We start from the raw sequence: 25,207 nt of genomic DNA on the forward strand, positions 1-25,207 counted from the left end.
ATTTAACACAAGTAAACAAAAATGTCCTGTCACTCAGGAAATGTATTTATATAGCCGTGAACGGAAAAGTAGAGTTGCTAAATTTTTGGAAAAAAACAAAAAACTGCAATTGTGATTTAAAATGTAAAAAATAAGTAAAAAAAAAAATAATGTGCTTGTTTGTATTGCTGAACAATTTTGGCCAAAAATGTTGTGGTTATATATCAGTAACTATGAAATAATAATACTACTAATAAATTATTACTAAAATATTTAACTCAATTATTACCACTGCAATATTTTATGGAATATTTTTAAAGAGCAATAATAATTTTAGTTAAATTAAAATACTATTATTTATGGCGGTCTTGATTTCTTCACTTCCAAGTTTTATTTTGGAGCAACGGCTAGTTTACAATTGCTTCTCATTAAAAATGTGGCAAGTTTGGGAAGATGTTAGCATGTGTTACACTCCCACTTGCACATTTGGGTCGCGACCCACCAGACTTTTTTTTTTTTTTTTTTTTTTTTAGTGGTTCCAAAATATGGACAGAAGACACGAGCCAGTACACTCTTGTTCAGAGCAGACCACACACACACACAAATGTGATAACTCCATCATTGCTGATGTGTGTCCTGTACTGCCTCACAGGACTTTGATAATAACACCCAGAACTGGAATAAACCATCATCCTGGGACCAGCGCTATTCTCCCCGTATATAATATCATCATGACTTGTGTTTCATATACACAAAGCTCTGTGGTTGGGTTTTCTTTGGCCTGTTGTTTTCATAAAGTGTTCCTCTCTCAGCTTAGAGGGCTTCAACGGTGCATATTTCAGCACCTCACGCAAAGTTTACAGTGTGTCTCTACATAAACACAGCCCAAACGGATCAGTGTGCTCGGGATTACGAGTCAATCTCACCTACCTAGACGAGCCAATGCTGCTGCAGTTTCTGACTTACAATATTACAGATTAAAAGAATAGTCAGCCGAAATATGCCAAGATCAACATCTTTTAGCAAAGCTCCATGTGATGGCCTTGTCTCCGACGCATACTTGATGAAATAAGAAAAACCTTTTTCAAACTGATATCACTGACACAGAATGGTCAAAAACAAGCATCACTCTGTTAGCAAGTGAAAGTATGACAGAGTTAAGATTTGCCTCTTTGACAGTAGTTTTTGTCCCATGCAACCGAAGTGCTTGGAAGTCCCATCCATCATGAAATCCCATTGGTGAACACTCTCCATTCAGTGAACAGACAAATGGTTTATCACTAGAATCTTCTCACATCATCTTTTGCAGGACATCTATGCATGTTAGTGTTTGCTGTAAACTGGAAATCTGTGAAACAGTGAATTGTTGCAAATGAGGTATTTTGTTCAGACAGGACAGTTTGGGGAGAAACGAGGGGAGCGGGAGCGGCGAGATTGGGATTAGGAAAGAGTTGTATGTCAGGACACTGTGGTTCGGATGAACACACTCTTGAGGTGAAACCACAGACCATGGGGCTCTTCACAATAAAGGCTTTCCCCCCAATTTTATTTTTTAATTTTGAAGTTTATTAAAAAAAAATAATAATAATAATAACACACACACACACACAAAAAAAACTCTCACCTGAGCTGACTAACAAAAAATAAATTAATAACAATAACACTTATTTCAGCAGTAAATAAATAATAGTAAAACAAATGTGATGTTTTACTAAAATCATTTTTGGATCATCAAATATCAGCAGTGAGATTAAATTTACAAAGTATATTTCTGTTAATATATTATCATATTTAGTAATATAGTTACATTATTGCAGGTCTGTGTGATACTGAGTTTGTATTTCACAGTTTTTATTAATTTCTAGGATTACTGAACCAGTTTCTGTAAATGCATGTTGACATCGAGTCCAAAACTACAGTAACATGTTCACACAGCACACACAACAACTGTGCACTCACTCCGGATTCAACTCGACGTGAGGGCTGTCAGTCAATACATGGGAAAACAAAGTCACTGGTGTTACTTATCTGAAAAAGTAACTCCGATATTTTCAGATATTACTTTCCTAGTTACTTGTAAACCGTAATCTGATTAAGTAACTCCCTACACTGGTTTCAAGTGAACCACTCAGCCTTGCACATCACTATTAAAGGCCGATTTATACGTCTGTGTTGGACATACGTCATAGGCTGTGTGTTGGTTTTCTTTTATAATTTGGTGTTGTTTTTTTTCTGCGTTGATGTACAGAAGACAAACCGCTAGTCTGCAGTGTCCACGGACATCCTGCTGGTGTAACCTGCAGACCACGGCAAAAGCTGAAGAAGCAGCAGCATGTCGGAGAAGCATCTGCCGTGATTGCAGCAAATAAACAGATAATTAATTTAAAATTACAAAAAAAACGGACGACAACAGAACAGAAGATGGCATTTTTCAATGTCCACAAGGACTTGTAACGTACCATGGCAGAACAACTGTGTCGCGAACAACAAAGTGATGTAATGCTACTTTTTATAATAAGACATTTGTTCTTTGCTTTTGTTTTATTTGAACTAAGGTGTAACATTAAAATATATTAAAGTGCAAAAAACACACAAAACTCAAATACATATGGAGGGAGGGGTACTAGCAGACCAAATCAAAGCCCTTGCGGTCCACACAGATTTGACACACTGTGAAATTTTTGGAGAGGTGCACGTCAGGCTACACCGTAACCTGAACGAACTATGCACAAACTACGGAGTAGATTCAACCAGGGGCGGAGCGGGGGGCTGGCTAATGGGGCTTAAGCCCCGAATGTTTTGTCAAAAGCCCTGAATCTTTTAGCTTTTTTAAAATAACTTCAACTTTGTTTCATTTCCTCTCAGTCTCTCAGACTGGAGCGGCAAAAAAAAGAAACAAAAGCTCTATTACTGTGCGTTGTGGCGGACGGTAAAGCATCACTCATCACTTATATCCCAATGTATCAAATGCTAAGTTATTTCAGGGCATGTTTTACAACTGTTCTCGGCACATTAGTGGGATAAGAAGATAGATTAATTGAGAAATATAGCTGGAGAACAATTAAATACAAAATAGTTTGTAGGCTCTACTGGGTGAATATTTTTTTTTTCTGAGTAACCATCATTTTCCCAGATAGTGTATAGATTTTTAGGCATTCTGTTATCTCAAACAGCCTGAAAAATAGTGCATTTAGCTGACATAAATGGGGGAAAAAAATCTCCCCTGCGGAGTACACCCCTGCAGCCCCCTAGGTTTGGGCTAAGCCCCGAATGTTTACATCTTCTGGCTCCGCCCCTGGATTCAACACAGAAGTATGGTGTGATTTTGAGTTCTCACTTCTTCTGAAGTAATTTGTTTGAATGAATATTGCATCATCACAGGAGTTGGGCAACCCTAGACACCACACTTGCAGAGTTTCTCTATGAAATCAGTTAATTATTTTCTGAAATCCTATAGATTTTTTTTTGCATTTTGCAAATTGTGCTTTCCAATTTCATTTTTCTGGATTCTGTTTTAATGGTTTAATATTTAACATTCAAAAAGCATGTCTAATTTCTTAGAATTCATGAAACATACTGTACATACATATATATATATATGGCTGCTGGCTGCTGTAGACAGATCATGTTTCACGCTGTCAGTGCAGCGGTCTGCGTTGCGCTGATCTTATTCACACGATCAAGTGTAGGAGCAGCATTCTAACATTTTGAGTCAAAATGAGCTGTTTGTGAAGAAATTATCCGCTTCCAAATTGTCGTTGTAATAACGAAACTGAAACATTAAAAAAACATTTTGCTCTTTATGCGAGTGATAGAGCGCGGCAGCAATGAACCAACTGATCAGCTTACAGCGTCACAACATTGAATGCTCGGCCGAACAGCTGATCATAGCTGTACAGGACGCCTTTATTATTTTTCATCTCCATAAATATATCTATAAATATATCTAGTAATAAAGTTAACGCAAGGGCTAGAAATCAATTAATATTTTGCTGATCCTTCTCATCATGGAGAGCGCAGTTGGTTGCATGGCAACGACAGACGCCACGAGAGTGCAAGCGCTTGTGGAAATGAGACTGCGGCGCGCGCGCCCGAGCTTTCCACTTGTTTGAGCATGTGACTGCGCGTTTCCCCTTGTTTTGTATTCATTATGCGCAGCATATTTCCCGCGCGCACAAACACGGCCACAGACAATGAATTGTTTGGTTAGCGTAGTAGTTTAAATATGGACCGTTGGCTGAAGCGAAAGACAAGTTCGGATGATGCAGATCACGATCCAAAGAAAAAAGTTTTCACTGAAATGGAGAAACTCATTCAGACAGCCATGGTCATACCAGTAGCGAGTGTGTCGTGTGAACGTGGATTCAGCACACAAAACAGGATCAAAACTAAATTCAGAAATTCACTGAATAATACAAGTCTCACAAATCTAATGATCATTTCAGAGCTTGGACCTTCCCTTGAGCAGTTTGACTTCAACAGAGCCATCATCAAATGGAAAGAAATGAAGATGAGGAGACAGTTGAGAAACTTAGAATAAGTCACATGAAAAAAAGAAATGGAAAAAAAATGACTGAAATAGAACTGAAATATATGAAAGACATAAATACTTATAGTTTAAACTGCTTTTTTTTTTTTACTTTTGATATTGATATCGTAAATTGATAACAAGAACTCAAAGAATTGAACTGAACTGAAACACATGAACTGAAATAGACATTAATATATAGCATAGGCCTAGTTTAAACAGAGGTCTTAATGTCAATTTGAAGAGCATGATGTATTTTGTATAAAGGTTTTTTTTTTTTTTTTTTTTTTTTTGTTAACTGATTTGAGAACTGGAAATGCACAATTCATGCATACAAATCTGTAGATATTAATAAATGAACATGATTAAATTAGACCGATGCATCAAAAGTTATTCTCCCCCCCATAATCTTTAGATCCCCCCCATGTGACCCAAGTAAGGGGGGAATTCCCCCCCAGTTTAAAAAACGAAATTCAGGCCCTGTATATACATATATATTTACGATAAACACAAATAAATCACACAATTTAGCTCTAGGTCTGAATGCTTGGCACAAAACCACTAATTACTTTCACATGTAGAAATGTGGATGTTACATTCCAGAACAGAGCCAGGTGTTTGCAGGGAAAAAGTAAGAAGGATGTTGTTGTTTCAGAGGTGAAGAAGGTTATTACATTTTTATTATATTCTGACAGCAGACATTGTATTCAGTAGAAATGTATTTTCATGCACCAATTGGTCGTGCCCTATAAGACCAGCAATGTGCATTATTGACTAATGTCATTAATTATCAATTTTATTGATTTGTTGCAGCCAAAAAGTATTTTTTCTTTGTTACAGAATTCATATATATCTAATAATCAATCATTCATATAAATGAATCAAATCAATCAAACCATAATGATCTCTTTCGTAATTAGTTGAATAGTCCATCACCAAGGAAGCCTTCAGTTACAGACGCAGCTGTCTTGTTCTTAACTCTCTGTCTGCACAGAAGTGTCTGTCTAATATCATCATCCAATGGAGAAAGCATGACATTCTGTAGAAAATGAGGGATCAGAATAAATCTGCATGGAGACCTACAATACGGCGAGCTGGGGCCCATTGATTTACTGTGGCTTTTTTACCAGGTGCAAACTCCGCATGGGCTGCCAGATCTCAGAGCTGCTAGACTCCACCCGCGAGACATGCTTTCTAGATATCTGCAAAATCAACAGACCATGAGCCACACTATGGCCTACAGGTTACACAGAATAATAGTGTCCCAGGAAACCATAAAACATTTCTAACCAGCACGCAATGCTTCAAGTCAGCTGTCGATCGGTCTGTGGGTGCTTCTCAATTCTTATTTGTGCATCCTCACTTCCTTTCCTCAATTCCTTTCATCGTGTCTTAGCTCCACCTCTTCAGGATATGAGGGAAGGACGCAAGGAAAAGATGTGCATCACGTTAAGTCGATAAAAGACTTCCGCATAGGATACACCTGTGTATCCTCACTCATCGCTCCTCATGAAGCCTCCTCCCTCCTCGATCCTCACCTCCTCGTGGTGCAATTAGAGCATTGAGATGTCCTTCAAGATGGCTGTGCTCGATCAGTTTCCGGGTCATAGGATGGAGGACGGAGGAGCGAGGAGACGAGGAGAGATATTGAGAAGCACCCTAGGCGTTTCTCAATGTCAAGGATACTTCCTTGGTTGGACTGGTCCTTCCAAGTCACTTCCTTCAGAGGCTAGGTGAGAGTCCTCTTTAGCATACGGAGAACACGTAAATGGAACAGGCTAGCAAGTGCACGTCATTGCGTCATTACGTCAGTGACAAGGTCCGTTTGAATAACGCTGTGAATGGTATCATTAAATTACTTTGGACAACTTAAGTAGTTATTTATAAGAGAAATGCCGTTGACGCAACCAATTGTTAAATGACAGGTCCGGTTCAGTTAACCATTTGTTTTTGTATAATTTACAATATCAATACAGTAGTAATTTGTACTGGCATTTAAACGTCAAACTTTACTTATATTTACTACAGTTATAACAAATGTTTGGTAACGCAAATAAAAACCGTTAACGCTCCGACTACGTATTTTTGAACTAACGTTAGATAGCAAAGCTGCGCGCATAGGATTGTGGGTGATTTGAGAGCGCGAAGGATAAACATATGCATCCTTTCCTGTGTATGGGATATTCTTCAAACGAAGGACTCAGTCCTTGGTTGAAATTCCGAGGACTTATTCTCCCTTTTAAAGGATTTTAATGATGAAACTATACAATAACCATAGATGCAGGAAAACGATACACCTCCAAAAACTCCATGAGAGTTTGTAAATCTGTGGGTTTCAGTCTCCCACAGCACAGAGTGAAACAGGATATTCGGCGTGCTCTGGTGATTTCCTGGGGATTCAGACCGGTTCCCTTGGTTTGCAGAGCTTCCCAGCAGCTTAACTTCTACAGGCTCCGAGCGAGGACTCCCAGCGGTCACAGACGTCAAATTATTTGCAGGTTGACGAGTTGGACAAAGAGCACAGCTGCCTTGTGTTACTGCACAGCAGAGGCAGCCAATCACTGCACTCCAGAAACAAAGTGGGAGGGGAATCATTCTGGCTCATTCCTCACACCTGCATCAGATTAAACTAATAGCCGCAGGTGTGGACAGGATCCGAATGTGCTAGATTTTCACATTGTATCATTGGAAAATAATTACACAATTAATTAATCATTCCAGATACCAATCTCCATTTTAACACAAGTCATTAGTTTCACATAACTCACCACGTCTTAAACACCATAATGTCTGGAATAGCAAAAGTAAAACTGATTTCATGGTTCAGTAACAGAACTGAAAGATCTTTCATGAGGAGGAAACACATTTTGTCAAGATGTCAAAGTGCATGTAGACAGACCAACGGCCCTCAGGACAAGAGTTCCTCAGAAACCCCTCGTCAACATCTGATCTGCGTCTCATTACGCACAGAGCCCCTCCGAGATCACGAGGATTGAAGAAAACTAGACTCGAACGTCTTTGTGTGGATCCATCCTGCTTCTGTGAAACTCCCAGTATGCATCAGGACAAGTTAAAAGCCAGCAAATTGATATGCAAATAAAGCAATGAAGACCAAATGGTTGACACCAAGTATCTGATTGGTTCGTAAGGCATTCAAACAATTACTTTAATTTAGAAGTAGTAATGCTTCTTTTGTTTTAAAGCATTAGTTTACTTCCAGAATAAAACATGTCCTGATAATTTACTCAACCCGATGTCATCCAAGATGTTCGTGCCACTAAATACTTTCCAACTAATCCTTTATGCATTAATTTCTTAAAAGAAAATATAATAATAATAATAATAATAATAATAATAATAATAATAATAATGTTAAATCCCAGAACATTTTAACTTCATTATAAACATCAATGCGTTCTAAAACAAGGTATTTTTGCATTGTTTTGTAATAAACACACTTGATTTAAATTTGAATTACAGATTTTAAAAAAAAAATAATAGTCAGGTTCTGATTCTAACTAATATATATATATATATATATATATATATATATATATATATATATATAAAGTAATTGGTTGTCAAAGAAAGATTCAGGTGTGTTGTGCTTGTTTGTATTAATAATAATAATAATAATAATAATAATAATAATAACTTTAGTTAATGCTTTAAAAATAAAGCAATAAAGCTTTTATTTATTGTTTGTTTGTTTGTTCGATTGAATGAATGTAAAAGTACTTAGTCATTTTTGATAAATGTATTGCATCCTTCCTCAAGATGTAAACCAGTTTGTAGAATTTGGACTGGAAAACTGGAACCTTGCACACCTCTGATAAAACTTTACAGGCATGCTGAGAAAAGCTAGCAAACTCTGACAACCAGCCATTGTGTAAAACCAAGGGAAAAAAGTAGAGGAAAAAATAGCTGAGACTAGATTTTTAAAATCCATGTCAATCATAGATCTGCAAAGTCAACGTTTCAAAAATCACTCCATAATAAAGGGTTTATTTGGGGAAATGTAAAAAGTGCATGAGCAGTCAAAATATTGGGTAGTGGAAAAATTATATCGGAACAAAAACATTGCGTGAAGTGTAGCGAGAAACAATTTTTGTTTTCATGAGAAGGGGCATAAAAAGCACAAGAAGTCAAGATAATTGTGGGCTGCTGTATTAAAACAGACTCAGAAGCGGAGAACATCGAGAGCCAGGGAGTCCCGTCGGACCGGTGCTCCCCAAAAGAGCAGCTCAATTTATCATGTGTGAAGTGCAGCTCTCCGTTAACACCCTGAACGATTAAACGAACAGACATGAAGTGTCCTGGAGAGCAGAAAACTAACAGGGTCTGGAAAAATCATGAACCTCTCATTCCTGTTCCATCGCCAAAGAAATGTGCTCCTATATAGCATGGTTGAGAGAGCCAACACAGTAACGATCGATTTGTTCTGAACTTCAGTGTGTTTTCAGTGCTGATATCAGTCTCATCTGCCATTTGACCCTTCACACTCACTATTAAAGGTCCTTAGATGTGTAGGACCAAGAGATAAAAAAAACCTGTGTAATCTGCCAAAATATTCTCTCAACTTCTGGGAATACACTAATACACAGACAACCTCAAATAGAGTCTAAGAGACACAAAACTATTAGATGCCATTAATCTGTGGAGGTGTGTATGACACACACAGAGTGCTGAAAGAGCAAAAACATGGTGAAACACGGGCCCAGGAAGTGAAGAGGGGGAATAATCAGCACATCAGCATCTGAGTCACCCGGACCGTACACTAATGCTTTTACAGAGCGTCTCTGAGACGGAGATCTGCACCAAGACAAGTCTGTAATTAACCAGTCTGACACAAACCGACCCAGACTCCGCTTTTACTGCCACCGTCCCACTCTCATGAACGGGATGATCGGCTGATAACTAAGAAAGGTTCCTGTGGGCAGGCACTTATGAAGGTTTGATGTGGCTTGTCATCTCTGCTAGAACACATTCCCATCTCATGATCCCCATCAGATGAGGGCTTTCCACAGACAAAAGCTGCTCCGCTTGTTAAAAGCCTCGATGAGATCAAGATATCAGAACATTAACAGAAAACTGAGTCAACACCATATAACATATCTGAACCCAAACATTTAATAAGATTAAACCCAAGCGAAAGAATGAAGAAAATCTGAATGCCAACGGAGGATATTCCTCATTTTTTGCATGATATATTTCTTTAAACATCTAACATGAGTCACTACAGAGTCTCTGCCAAACAGGCTTCTCGCGGACGACCGGCATCATCTGGTCTTTATTAATACGAAAGCCCCTCCAACTGTGCTCAAAGAACATGGTGTGAGACGGCCTGTGTGTCTAGACCGGGCAAAACGATCCATTTACAACTGCTTGACCACTGATCTTTAGGTTAAAACTCCAACCTGGGAACGTTTGAGGAGAGATGTATACATTTGTGTGTGTTTGTGCTGATTTCAATCAGAGAGAAGGCAACTGTAAACATCACGACATCAAACACACAAGAGAGAAAGTGAGCGAGAGAGAGCCATGAATCAAATGAGACACAGATGTCATTGTGTACTCTTTGAGCACATCTAGTTTCCCTGCATGGGTTCCAATACGGCCCAAAGGTTTCAGGCCATTTTATTGATAAATCAACCGACACTGCTCAGCTTTCCAGAAGTTTCTCATTAGTACTACTTGTGCTAGTGCAAATGCACAGGATTGTTGAACCAACTTTGACTTCCATCTTGGACATTTTGCTATAACTTCTCCTGCACTATTTATGCAACAGATATATAAATGATACCTCAAAACGGTAAGACTGCTTGAGAAGAGTGCTATTACTTTTCTACATTTTCAATGATTCAATACAAAATACAAATGACCTATCGGTAAGCCCCTCCCCTCGAACACAGATGAGCCAATAGCAGTCGAGGATCAGTTGCACAGGGAGCAGAACATCTTTAGGTTTCAACGCCATTGAGAAACTAAAAGAGCATCAGTTTAATGGTGTTTATGCTACAAAAATGGAAACCCAATATGCCTAGGGTATTTGTAACACTAATTCCAGTTATCCTGAGAGGATCGGCAATGGAATTTATTTGATTAAATTTCCTAAATCCAACCGAAATGGAACAAAATGTCCCTAAGCATTCAACCCCGAATCACAATGAAGATGAAAACGTTCATTTGTCGTACTCTCATCAAGTTACACTTTTCCTAACGTAACATTAATCGTTAACGTTAGTCACCTTGTGCTTATCGTTAAAGTCAACGTAGAGTCCATGCTAACGTACAAACCTAAATAGCAAACGGTTCTCATGTACCGTGCGTCAAAAACACAAAGGTATTTATGAGAGTGCCTCTCCATTAATCTGGTTAAATGTAAATTAATTTAATCTTACTCCGTAGTATATGAACGGTGAACGTTCGTGACAACCGTAACATAATTCTCCTGTTTGCATTCTGATCTTTATTTTTTACATATTTATTTTAATATCTTTTATATATCTCTCCATGGAATTTTAAGTCCCAATTGAAGGTCCATCTCTGTCCCAAATTTATCATAAACACCTTGGAAGAACGAATGAGAAACCGTTATTTAAGGGGATGGGGCTTACCGATAGGTCAATTGTGATGTATCCGTTAGAATTCAAAACAACAGTTTTCTATGTAAATATACTTTAAATTGTAAGTTATTTTTGTGATCAAAGCTGTATTTTCAGCTTAATTTTGCCAGTGTTCAGAGTCACATGATCTTCAGAAATCAGTGCATCACAGCTACGGCCCAAACATTTGTGAATTACGGTCTAGACCGCTCACTCCGTTTTGGAGCAGAGCTAACGGTCCAATCTTATCTGGTTATGCAGTGTATCTGAAACGATAATTCTATTAAGAGTTTGAACAAAAACAGCTGAAATGAAAGTAACAGTTAAGGTTTTGCTATTTTTTTTCCAGCTGTTGTCAAGATGGACGACAATCCAAACAATGTGAGACCGAACTACACAGGTTTATGTTAAAGAGAAAGCTAAAATGAGTCCAGAGTCCAAGAAGAAAATATACATCTCAATCCAAAAGAGGCAGGCGATGGTAGACCGTTACATACTCGTGAAGGTATGCGGTATTAAACACGAGGCAATGTCCTGTGACTGTTTATGAGGCAAATTAAAAACAGATTTTAGAGCGTTTCCTAGCATATCATTAAAGAGCCCGGCATCTCAGCAGCTCAACGTGAAACAGCAGTTTGCTGAAAACACACTTCCATCTCTATCAGAGCAGGTATTAATCAAAATCAATGGCACAATATTACTTTCAGACAACTGCAAGGGGAAAAAGGAGTGGAAAGACTGAAACAATCACATCACTGTTCCAAAACCACACACCTTTCAATCAAAACGTACACTAGAAACCGATATCAGTTACATCAATTAGCAAAAACAGCTATAATGTGTCTGTAAGACTAACCTCACTGAAATGAATCATTTCTTTGATTTGTAGAATTTGTAGGAAAAAAACGAATGGAGATATCATTTCTCAGAATTGCAGCTAATTATGACTTTTTCCTTAGAATTGCTGAGAACTTCATTTCTCGGAATTGCGACTTCATTTCACAGAATTATTTTATTATTAATTTTAAGAAATTTTTAAATGACAAAATATTTGTCTTTTAATTACAAAAACAAACAAAGCAGTTGTATTTTGAAATATATCTGAACTAATCTAGGGCTGTAACTAATGTTCATTTTGGTAATCAAGTTATCTACGAATTATTTTGACAACCGAGTAATCAGATTTTCTTTTTGAAACAAACAGACCTAAATAAAAACCAGGCTTTAGTATGGCTATTTATATATAAACTAACAATGAGGTAATAATTGGCTCAAATAAAATATTAAAACCAATAAATGACATGATTGTAATGAACAACACTGTTAAAATACATAATGTAATATGCCTAATATGAACATAACTTAAGTACATGATGTATTAAAACGAATACGTACAGGGGGCGCCAAGGCCTGGTGACGATTCACTTTATATACATGTTTTATACATGTTGATTTACATATCTGAATGAAAAAAACATGAATTCCTTAACATTGCAATATATGTTTATTGCTCTTAAAATTACAAAATAAAAGACTGACTAAGAATGCATTACTTTGCACTTGTATAGAGATAGCATTCAATAAAACCTTGAAGCCTTGAGAAAACATAGCTTACTGATAGGGGTGCTCCGATCACGATCGGGCGATCATTAATGCCCATCTCGTCAGTAAAGCCGGTTTTCTAATCAGCGGTAAATTCCCTCAGGTGTGTGATTTCACATAGAGCAGCTGTTACTACACAGAGCTGTTGTTAACTGAGAAGATGCGCAAATCCACTTCATTTTCAGCGTTTTTTGGCGCATCTTCTCAGTTAACAACGGCTAACCCCTACTTACTGAAACAAGCTTACTGAACTCATAGGGCCTAGCTTACTGAAAAAAAAAAAAAAGTTCTTCTTTCAGATGAAAATAACAACAACTTGATGTCTAGCATTTAATAAAAAAAGGTCACCCAAAATACTTGTTTAGAGCAATTGAAAGAATACAGTAACCAATGTAAACTTGGGCTTTAAGCTAATACAGAGTGTTTTTCCAAAAAAAAAAAAAGAATTAACAGTGGGAGCCAGCAGCCTGTGATTTTGGTTAATATGCACGAGGGGGAGAGAGAGAGGGAGAGAGAGAGAGAAAGACAGCGCTCGTGTAGTTTGAAGACTGTGAGTGCGTGAGCGCGCGTGAAACTTTGGTGTTTCGCCCTTTTTCTATCGTGTTTAATGATTTTGATTAATATGCACAAGGGAAAGAGAGAGCAAGAAGCGCTCGTGTTGTTTGAAGACTGTGAGTGCGCGCGCAGCCGGGGCTCTCTCTCGTACGCACCCTGTCAGGCGCAACAGATCACTCACCGATCAAATAAGGCTTTGACACCCGCCAAAAAAAAAAGATTAATGCAGAAAAAACCCTGGATCGGTTATAACGTTGGACAGAATGTTGATCCGGCCATCGCGTATATTCAGCGCACATAAGGTAAACGTTTTGCAAGCGTTTTCTTAGAGAAATAAAAACAGGTCGACGAATCGATGCGCATATTTTTCGTCGACATATTTTTTGCGTGGACGTCATCGAGGACCTCGACGCGTTGTCCCAGCCGTACTTTACAGTGTTATTAAACAATGTTTAAATCCATTTCATTTTAATATTTGGCCATATTCAGAAACGTTTATTTTGAAATCGATGTACAATACATGGCATATTTAGACGAAGGTTGATGTATTCTCCTGTGTTGGCAAATGTTTTTAATAAAATACATTACAAATCTAGTGAGAATGCACACAGTTTTTCCAGATGAACATTAAGCAATTCAAATTCACGGCATATACAGAGGACGAGTTTAGCCCCTTTCATACAAAAGGTGTACGGTTGCACTATGTTACAGTACATGTACTAACATGTACTTATAGTGTACTTACAGTGTATTTATCTAAGAAAGTTGTGGTAACACAAGGTAACTACAATGGGGTAGGGTTAGGTTTAATTTACTGGTAAATTACTGGTAAGTTACCATTAATAGATCATGTGTGAAAATGACTTTTTCAAAAATCCCGGTAAGTTTGTTTGGAAGTTTGCCAATCATACCATTTTTATGGAGATGACGTGATTACACTGAGCGGTTTACAAAGCTCTGCTGCTTTTAAATTTAAATGTCTATGTAAATATGCACTAGTTGGACATCTTTGTTCGTCACGCCTCACAGCTTTTTGTCGCACTTCTCCATTCATCAGGGCTGCGACTCTGTAATTGGATACTATTATGAGCGTGAAGTGTCTCGTGTTTATAAGAGCAAAACATTCTGATTGGCTATTAATGTTAGTATGGTTGAGAGTGAAAGCTGTGCTCCTCTCATACCATTGATAGGCCAACTAATGGACTCGAAAGTGATATCAATTAACAAGTTTTTTTTATTATATAGAAATATTTTTTCCACAGCCAAATGCATCACGCCAGAGAACTTTAAGCCTTGAGAATTGCAACTGACTGTCTGACTTAGAATTGCAATTTTATTTTCCAGGATGGCAAATGCATTTCTTGGAGCTGAAATTTTATTTCTGTGAATTGCGACATAATTTCTCAGAATTGCTATTTTATTTCTCAGAATTGTGTCATTTCTTAAAACTGCAATTTCATTTCTCAACATTGTGACTTTATTTATCAGAAATCCAATTTTATATCACAATTAAAAAAAAAAAAAAAAAACATTGCAAGGTAAAAAGTCACAAATACCTTTTTATTTTTTTTTATTCAGTGGCCGAAACGGGCTTCCATATGGTGACATATCCCAGTGAGAGTGCATTTTCCTTGTGCAGGTAATATAATTTGTGTTTACCAAAATAAATAAATTAAATTAAATAGTATTAACCACACTGTATATCCACCACAATGACTGCTTCGGCAAGAATATTTGAGCATCTCCTGTCAGTGCAGATTATGAACTAAATTCATTAAAATCCTTCCTGGCAGTGTGAATCCAGCATGCCTTCGGGTTATTAGTTTCTTGGCTTATCTCATTTCAAGGCTGTTAGGATCAGTCAGCTGATGGAATGCAGAGATCGGTGGTGAACACCTGCCGCCGCAGACGTGAATCAGGCCTCGGATGATGGATGGGTGATGAATACACAGATCCAGCACTGGCTGACGGCCATAATACATTTAATTTCTCCGGCAGCTTCGATGCAAGCTTCTCTACACATCCTTGATTCATGAAGGCGTAAGTATTGCACGCGTGAACTGGACAGATGAGCTACACATTCATTTATTTTTCCGTGGGAGAGGTTAGGGAAGGACGTTTAGTTAATTCCTGGAAGTATGTAAGATCTACAGGAGTTACAAATGTCTTATTTAAGTGCCATTCATAAAACTTTGTAGTCGACCGATATTGTTTTTTGATAGCCGATGCCCATTCTTTTGGACAGCATCAAAAAAAATTTTTTATAATTTAACAATGGATTAAAAAAAATAGAGGTGTAAAATAAAGAATAAAAAATATAATTAAAATGAAGTAAACACTGTAACCGACAGGGCACTCAGTATTCTGGGAAGTTTGCGATCAAAATAAAACTCCTGCCTCGAACACACTGGCCAAGCAGAAAAACTTATCGGCCAATGCTGAGGTTAACAAAATGACAATTAGACCGATATATCAATTTGGCGATATATCGGTTTACCACTAATTAAAATGGATGTTTTAGCACTATGAAACTGTCACAATGTGCACTGCAACACTGGTTTTCAGTTAGACTTATTGTGTATTTAATTGTTTTAAAGTATATGCAAGCTATGGTTCTGTCTTTACACAACAATTAGACTTGTGCCGGTATTCGGTAATGCGGTATATCACGGTAATGAATATGCATGATATTGTTACCGTGGGCACTTCTAAATACCGCAAATAATTATATATTACAAAATATTCAGAATTTGGACTGCATTTTAAGAATACTATTCCCATCAACTGGTCAAAATGCACAACACCACTGTATGCTGCTTGAAAGAGCGAATCTGGACTACAATGTGCCATAAATATAGTTTGAAAATGTATAGATTATTTTTTAAATCACACTTTACATCAGAGCTTCATTTTTAACATTAGTTAATCCATTGGTTAACAAACTGCCAATGACAAATTCTCCTGAATATGCATTAATCTAAGGTATTCTAATATTTAATAACACGTTGTTAAAATGTAAAGTTGCAACTGTATTATTTAATGCGCTAAAATGAACTATGACTTGTTTTTTTTTTTTTTTGTTTTTTTTTTTTTTACAAAGATTAATAACTTCTGTAGCAAATGTAGCTATTGTGAATGTTAATGGTTTCTAATGAGATTGTAAAGTGATACCTATGGGTCTTTATAGTTCTTTTGCACTTTAATCTGTGCAAAACTTTTAACTTTGTTTTTTTAAATGTTCAGTTATTTTTGTTGTTAGAAAAAAGTTATTTAACCTATTATATTATACTATATTTTGAGCACAATTTCAATTCCGTGATAATACCGTTTACCATGATAAAAGCATGAGCAATTAATCGCAACAGAAACATTTGATACCGGCATTTCCTTAACAACAATGAAAAAACCAGTATGATGATAAATGATATAATGAAGCAGGATTATGGGTAAAATGAGTTTTTACCTGAAAGGCTACTGAGTGCATTAGCCAAGTCCTCAATATATAGTATTTTAAACCATATGTGCTGAAAGGAAGGTGATTTGATGGTTCAAAATATAAAACAGTTACATTGGATTATCAAAAACAGTATACTGCTGTACAGCTATTTCAAATTTTTCCACCGGAGTATAAAATATAATAAATACAAACATTATTTCATTAATATGCTGTACCTGATTACAAGTTACTCTCTGAGGCCCCCAAATAATTGAATATCAAAACTGAGCATGCCTAAAGTTCATGATTGCAACTTACAAAGATTCACAGTTCAACTTGGCTTTAGAAATATGTGTTAAAAACATGAAATGCTGTAGTGGGGCTCCATGATTTGATCTGAACTTCTAGTTCAGGAGACATTTGATCAATGTTAAATCTTGAAACTCATTTTTATTCTACAATCTCCCTTTTATTCATATTTGTAAGTTACACCAAGAAACCTCCCTTTGAGCACACAGCCTTCTGACCCGCTTTCTCTTCGGCAAAGACTGCCAACATTGCCTGCACACACACACACACACACACACACACACACACACACACGCAGCAATGCTCATGCAAAAACAAGTCCTGTTGATTAACATCTTCCAAGGCACTAGATTAAAGGCAGTTTCTTACGGTTTCTGCGAACACATCAGCTAGAGGATCGGCCATTTCCTCATCTAAACACATCGAGTGGTATTTATGGAGGCGCACAGCTGGTTTTCCCTGTGCTTTGCCCAGCAGGACACACCTAACCAAATATGTCTGTTCCATTAAAACTTGGACTAAATAAAACGTGCCGCTGTTTTACAGGTACAGTTTCATTCCTAAGACTCAAATGTCCAATGCACAGACGTTCCTGCCAGAGCTTGCACTTCAACAGTTACCGAGTGAAGCTCTTCTTCACTCTTCAATCAGCTGCAGAAGCTTTTTTAACTTCTTGATAATACAAATCTGTGTAACAGTAGGCTTTACAGAGTTAACAGTTGCCTTTGAGAGTAACATGTCCAACCTGAGCACTCAAGCGAGTGGTAGAAACCACCAAAATTAAACCCCTTAGCTTTGGTCGATAAATCTGAGTATGTGGTCTGTGATGCAGCATCTGGACGAGCTAGAATCTCTAATGAAAAACACAGCTCAGTGCTGCCATATCAATACGTATAAGCATGAATAAGCAGTTTGCTTTCTTTCTGATCATCTATTTTTATCGGTCATCCAAAGTGGAAAAAAAAAAACCTCCTAAATAAGCAGCAGAGTGGCACCAGAGACAGAGACGCAGGCCAACTTTCCAACAGAAGGCAAGCGCATTAATGTCCTTCTCCTCCAAACAGAGATTAGTGATGAAGTACTGAGGCTCTGCTCAACGTTAAGAGTTTATTCTTGATCTAACACTGGGTGGGCTCTGGAAAAATGTCCCCTTGTTGGTTTAATGTGGCGTTTGGATGAATCGGGGTCAAAGGAAACCGAAGGTGTGGGAGTCACACTGACTTCAGACGTCCAGCGACTGGAAGGAGAGTCCCAGAACATGTTTATCACACCGCTGAACATACGCCTGATGGAAAATCCCAGCAGATATACAGTCCACTGATGGCCACAAACATCAGGGAATGGAACTAAATAATGGAAAAATGTAATTACCTCAGCTAGCTTTTATTAAAAATACCAAAAAATACAAAAAAAAAAAAAAACAAAACTTGACCATTAGACAATTATCAATGAAAACCTCTTTCTGATAAAAATAAAAAATAAAGTCGCTGTTTCTCGCATTTCAATAATAAAAAAAAAAAGTCAGATTTGCAACATATGAACTCAGAGGTAACATCTTGCAATTCTGACTTTTTTTCTAATTGTGGCTATAAAGTCATAAATGTGAGAGAAAAAGTCACAATCACCTTTTTTAGACTACACAATATGTCTGGTTCATTTTACACCAGAAATCTGATTTAGCAAAATTAGGAGAACAACAAACTGCTTCGTTAATTTTGCATAATTGTGTTAAATGTGCATAAATTTTTTTAATGATTTTAAAGTACTTTTACTCGTATATAAGTCACTAAATGACCTAGGACCGAAATATATTGCAGATATGTTCACTGAATATAAACCTAACAGAGCACTCAGATCATTAGGATCAAGTCAGTTAGAAATACCAAGGGTTCACACAAAACAAGGGGAGTCTGCCTTTAGTTACTATGCTGCCTGCAGTTGGAATCAGCTTCCAGAAGAGATCAGATGTGCTAAAACACTAGTCACATTTAAATCTAGACTCAAAACGCATCTTTTTAGCTGTGCATTTGTTGAATGAGCACTGTGCAATGTCCGAACTGATTGCACTATATTTTCACTGTTTTATGTTTTATTTTTGTTTTATTATTAACTGTTTTAAAATGTTTTCATCATTTTAAAAGTAAAATTACTTGTTTTATTTTTGTTATTATTTTTCTTCTTCATGATTATTTTACTTTCTCTTATGTAAAGCACTTTGAATTACCATTGTGTACGAAATGTGCTATATAAATAAACTTGCCTTGCCTTGCCTTAAATACACTTTTAAAAAAAAATGTAACACGGAAAAAAATATATATTTTTATATACTTTTAATACTTCAATATGGTTAAATAACCAGCATCAATCAAAGGCTCAAGGGCGATTCTTTTTCCATTTTTTAAGGCTGATGCACAAAAAACAAGCATTAGGTCGAGCAAGAGATTAACGTTACCGAGGACGGATGAAGAATGGATTCATGTGTTAAAGATTACACAGGTGAAGCCATAAACGTCTTGCTCGTGTGTATCACTGACCTGAATCAGAATATGAAAGAGGAGCGATGTGGAGAGAAGTCATGCTCTTAGTGTACTAATAAATGAAACCGCATGCAAGAGAAATCTGTCATCATATCACACAGTGGATGGCCTAATAACCATGCAGCGTAATGCATTTTATGGCATGATTCAGCAAAAAAGAATAAAATAAATAATAACAATAATAATAATAATAATATAATATTATATATATATATATATATATATATATTTGTAATTAAATCATGTTTCTATACTTCATACAAAGCTACTAACTTCTTTGCAATAAAAGTCAACGAACTTGACATTGCATTACATTTATGCACTGACAGATGAGTTTATACAAAGCAACTTAGATTGCATATAACTGATCAAATATTTTTATTTCTTCTGCTCAACAAGGCTGTATTAATTTCATCAAGTAAAATTATCTGAAATATTATTACAATTCTATTTGAACGTATTTTCAGCATCATTCCTCTAGTCTTCAGTCACACGATCCTTCAGAAATCATTCTTATATGCTGAAAAAAAAAGTATTTAAAAGTATTTCATTTAAAACGAAGATCTGAGTGAAGTCCATTCATTCAAAACTCATTCCCATTCCAGTTTTCCAGATTTACTATCATCTTGCAAATGGATAAAGACATTTTTAATACTAGTCGTGATCCGTGAATTTTGCTGGTCACTTAATATAAAAAGACACAGTATAAACACTATACAAGTGCAAGATATGAATCCTAACCAAAGTATATCCGCCACTCCTATATATCCCATTTTATTTAGATATATATCAAAGTATATAAAGAAATGTTCAGTATAATTAAACATTTGTTTCCTCATTTGTTCCTTTCTTTAATTAAAACATTTTTAAAAAATTATTAGAATATTGTTTTAACTTATATGGACACTGCATTCAAAAATTCAGTAAGCATGGTTTGTTTTTGTGTTTTTTGAGAAATTATTACTTTTATTTAGCAAGGATGCATTAAATTGATTAAAAGTGACAGTAAAGACTTCTACATTGTTTAAAAATAATAATAATAACAATAAGAAAAAATAAATACTTAAAGCTGCAGTAGGGAACTTTTGTAAAAATATATTTTTTACCTGTCATTATGTCCTGACAGTAGAATATGAGACAGATAATCTGTGAAAAAAATCAAGCTCCTCTGGCTCCTCCCAGTGTCCTATTGCCATTTGCAGAAAGTCATCCGCTCCCGGTAAGAAACAACCAATCAGAGCTGCGGTCCGTAACTTTGTTTGTGTTCAAAATGTAGAAAAATGTATATAATAAACGAGTACACCATGAATCCATTTTCCAAACCGTGTTTTTAGTTTGTCCTGAATCACTAGGGTGCACCTATAATAAGTGTTTATATTCGGACTATTTTAGATTGCTTCGGGGATACCGCGGCGGAGTAACCCAGTACCTTTGTGATTCTTCATAGACACAAACAGAGAGAAGTAGTTCCGGCTACAATGTTCTTCCGCAAGACGCAAGCAGTTCTGTTTATTAACCGCTAGAGCGACAAAAGTTCCCTTCCGCAGCTTTAAATAAGCCTGAAAAATAATCACAGTTTGGAGATTGTCTCCACACTAGAGTAATGATGCTAAAAAAAACTCAGCTTTGATCACAGGAATAAACTATATTTTAACATTCAAATAAAAAGCATTTATTTTAAATGGTTATTTACAACAATATTACCTTTTTTTGAGCATATAAATGCAGCCTTGGTAAGCAGAAGAGACAAGTTATATCTCAGTTCTGATTTGTTGATTGGGATGTTGATCCAGGAACATGTTGTACTCGCCGTGTGACTAACATCAAGGTGTATGGTCTATTTTTACACGCACTGATTGACAAGGTCTTTCTCATTCAAAGCTAAATTGGCTCTTTTCTAAAGCATTTAAGGATCAGCTGCTTTAGCGCACTCTTTTATGATAGACGCTTTGAAGATTTTCTCTTGCCCTGGTCAAGTCTGGATTAACTGACTGAACTCTGAGTAACTCTACAAGCACATCCAGCTCAATATTTGACAGACACACGGACATAAAACAGGACAACGACTGCGCTTCAGAAATAGAGGCAAACCAGCCATCGCTGCTACACTACCTGCTCTCTTTCAATATTAGCATCATCAAGGTATAGCAGAGTGGATCCCATGAAAACCACATCAGGTCATATTTCATGCCAAAAAATGTAACTTAATAAAATAAGTTTTGTTCGCTTTTTTGTATTCGGAGCAATTTTGCATGTTGCCCATATGCACAATAATGCATATGGACAAAAGTACAAAATTACACTATTATTACATAAATATTTATGCATCTATGTATGTATGTGTGTGTGTGTGTGTGTGTGTGTGTGTGTATAATTATTTACTTTTTACCCTGGTTCCATATGCAACTATCAAAAAAAAAAAAAAAAAGATAAAATATATTTTAATTATATTTAAAATATAAAAACATCTTCACTGCCCCAAAAAAGGTAAATATATATATATATATATATATATATATATATATATATATATATATATATATATATATATATATATATATATTTAAAAAATCTTTTTCAATTAAAATATAAATAAATATATAATAAATGATATGATATTTAGAGGAGGGCCTGAGGCATAAACTAGTTTGAAAACCCTTGATGTAGAATAGCCTTACAACAACCCCTATTGTTTTTTAATGATTAACACATTCATTGAGCATTAACTTCCAAAAACTCAAAGGTGTAAATATGCAAATGTCTCAAAGGAGCAGGCATTACAGGGAAGGATCTGTAAATAAAGACTCGATTGTTTAAAGCACAAGCCCTACTGAGTCTGTTCTGTTTGAAGCTGATTCAGTTGTTGGGGCTTCAGCCAGGGGCTCTTATTAGCAACTGAATCAATTAGCATGTCAATGGACTTGTTGAAGGTCTCCAACAGCTTTCTGATGGTTGAAAGTGTGAGTCGGAGGAGCTGCACCGCCTGTGGACCACAGAAACACAGACACCCCCATCAGGACTGAAGAGGAGCCCGTCCAGAGGGGGATGAAGGCCCGGAAGACTGTTAAACTGGCTGATCACTTCTTTAGCTGCTCAGGCTGAGATCCCAGCTAAAACCAGCTCCTCCCAACTTAAACCAGCCTCAGCTGACTCCAGCTGTTGTTTTCCTCCCCAGCATCATCAAAACATGTAAACTGTATCGCACACCTCTTTAGATAAATCTTACATCCAACTTTATCTGCAAATATTACAGTCACAAGTGATGCTATGTAGCAAATCTCAACTGCCTGACACTGTATTTTAGTATAGTATTTATTAACACACACACACACACACACACACATTAGATATATATACATATTCTGTTTTCATTTTATTTAATGTTTTAACAATTTTATGTGTTTTCCCATTTTTAGGAGCTCTTAAGAAAAAAAATACAAAGAAAAAGTTTTTTTTTTTTTTTAGTAAAAAAAATGCTTTTCATTGTTTTATTATTAGTTACAGTTTTAGTTAACTACAATAATTCTGCTGCCTGATTTTTATTTTGTTGCAACATATTGCACAGCTCTTTGTATCAAGTTCAACTTAATTCACATTTATACAACATGCGATTGCAATTTGAACTGTGATTGCTAGCATTTTCACTAAATAAAAACTATATGTTCTAATTTGCAAATATGTCTTAAGCATGAAGATCTTGCTTAATCTTTATTTTGAAACTTTGCATTTTCAATAATAGTTAAAAAAAAATGAAAAATTAGCTGTTAAATGCTAATCTTTTTTACAAAGTGTACAAATTCATTTAGCTTTGTTTCTATGTTTTTATTTCTTGTTTTATTAAATTTTTATCTGTATTTGTAAATCTTTAAAACCACTTTTTATCCTCGCGTTTTGCGGCGTTGTAAAATCCCGTCGCTTTACGCCCAGAGCGCATCTATACTCCTTGTGATTCGCATAGACAGTAATCCACTGTCCTGCTTCTCACGTTCATAAACGATCACGTGACCGACCATACGCCAGGTGGAGGTGAGAGTTGTGGTTGAACTCAAACGCTCGCGGTCGCTAGGATGATAAACCAGAATCAGTCACGTGTTGCTGTTCATGCACGAGCACGTAATCAATGAGCTCCACTCGTTGCCCCAGGCCCTCAGTCTCAGCACGGGGTGATAAAGCTGGCAGGACACACCATGCACGCCCCATCCCCCTTTAAACTCGGACCAAATGGCAAAAAAGAGCGCAAATTCAAAACAGGATATTTCAACATCTGTCACCCTCCTCCCTGCAGGGAGGGAAACGAATTAACAAGAAATCACTCCCAAAACATGCATCCGATTATCAACATCCAGTTTCAACAAACAAACAAACCCGAAGGCTTTTGTGTTAACTCTGACCGAGCTTGATTTCAAGGAACAGTTGAGTTCAGATCAAAGTGGAGCGAGTGTGCACGCCTCAAGATGAACTGGATCTGCTTCGGTTAGCATGCATTCAGGGATTTTGCGGAAATATGACAAAACTCTTCACGAAAATATTAATATGCATGTGCTAAAAATAATCTCACAATTCCAGAAAGACAGAAGTGGAATACAAAGTTTATTTAACATCAGTTACAAACTTATTGGTTTGAATAAATATGATGTTTAAGCAAAAAAAAAAGTATTTTTATTTTATTTTTTGTATTTTAGCAATAAAATGTTACTTCTGCAAGCGCAAAAACAGCACGTTCACATCATAAAACTATAAAGGAAACCCCAGGAAAAGAGACGCAATGTTAGGAAAGTCTTACCTGCGTGTGTGAAAGCAGTGAAGAGGACGGAGATCAGTAACAGATGAACTGCAGCTGTAATCCTCAGTAAACACATCCTCACAAGAGCAGGACTCAGGGAAACTCTGGGAATAAGTGCGGTCAAACTTCCAGATCTCCACGCGAGGGATGAGAGAGTTCAGCGCGTGCGAACCAAGCGCGTTCTGTCTCAAGTGCGCAGTGAATGAAACTCTTTCTGATGGTGCGTTTGCAGAAGAACTGCGCGTCTCATCACTCTCTTTCCAAGGGTTTTCGTCGACCGCCGCTGATCCTGTTCAAGTGTCCCGAGACTGTCTCCTAATGGAAAAGCGAGAGAGCGAGTAACTCCAGCTCCTCTGGATGGAGGACGGGTCCATCCCGAGGGAGGGAAGCAAATTTGCGAATCCTACTACGACAAAGGCGCAGCTCATGAATATTCATCACACTCAATCATCAGGACCGCCTGATTGGGTGAAACGCAGACGTTGATTGGCTAAGTGAATATTAAATAGGTCACGTGTCACGACGCTCCACGAAGGTGAGCAGGAATTTCCAGCCATAGTAGGATTCGAGACTGGAAAAGAGTCTGAAGATCGATAAGGATGAAAAACACGACTCCTACCGGTGAAAATGTGTGAGATTTTATATTTTTAAAAAAGTCAGCAAGTATGCATCAAATTTAAGCGTTTAGATGGTTATAAAACTTTCTATTAATTAAAGAATCCTGGAAAAAAAATATATCAGTTTCCACAAAGGAACTGTTTTTTTAACACTGTTAATAAGAAATGAGCAGCAAATCAGCATTGTTTGCCCTGTAAATCATGACACATAAAAATAAAGAAATATTATTACCACTATTATTTTAACAGTTAAGAA

The 25,207-nt window shown here is 36.7% G+C and overlaps 1 protein-coding gene across 2 annotated transcripts in view; it reads right to left on the reverse strand.

Moving 5' to 3' along the window:
• Positions 1-24,777, reverse strand: part of LOC113053999 (tyrosine-protein kinase transmembrane receptor ROR2-like) — a 69,320-nt gene extending 44,543 nt beyond the window's left edge. Inside the window, exon 1 of one of the 2 annotated variants that reach the window (XM_026219201.1) lies at positions 24,335-24,777. In XM_026219201.1, coding sequence (XP_026074986.1) covers positions 24,335-24,410 — 76 coding nt within the window. In that variant the 5' untranslated portion in view covers positions 24,411-24,777. The remainder of the gene's footprint in view (positions 1-24,334) is intronic. The other variant, XM_026219200.1, reaches the window with a different exon arrangement.
• Positions 24,778-25,207: the final 430 nt, after the last annotated feature.

This window comes from Carassius auratus, chromosome 35 (genome assembly GCF_003368295.1).
Source record: "Carassius auratus strain Wakin chromosome 35, ASM336829v1, whole genome shotgun sequence".
NCBI lineage: Eukaryota > Metazoa > Chordata > Actinopteri > Cypriniformes > Cyprinidae > Carassius > Carassius auratus.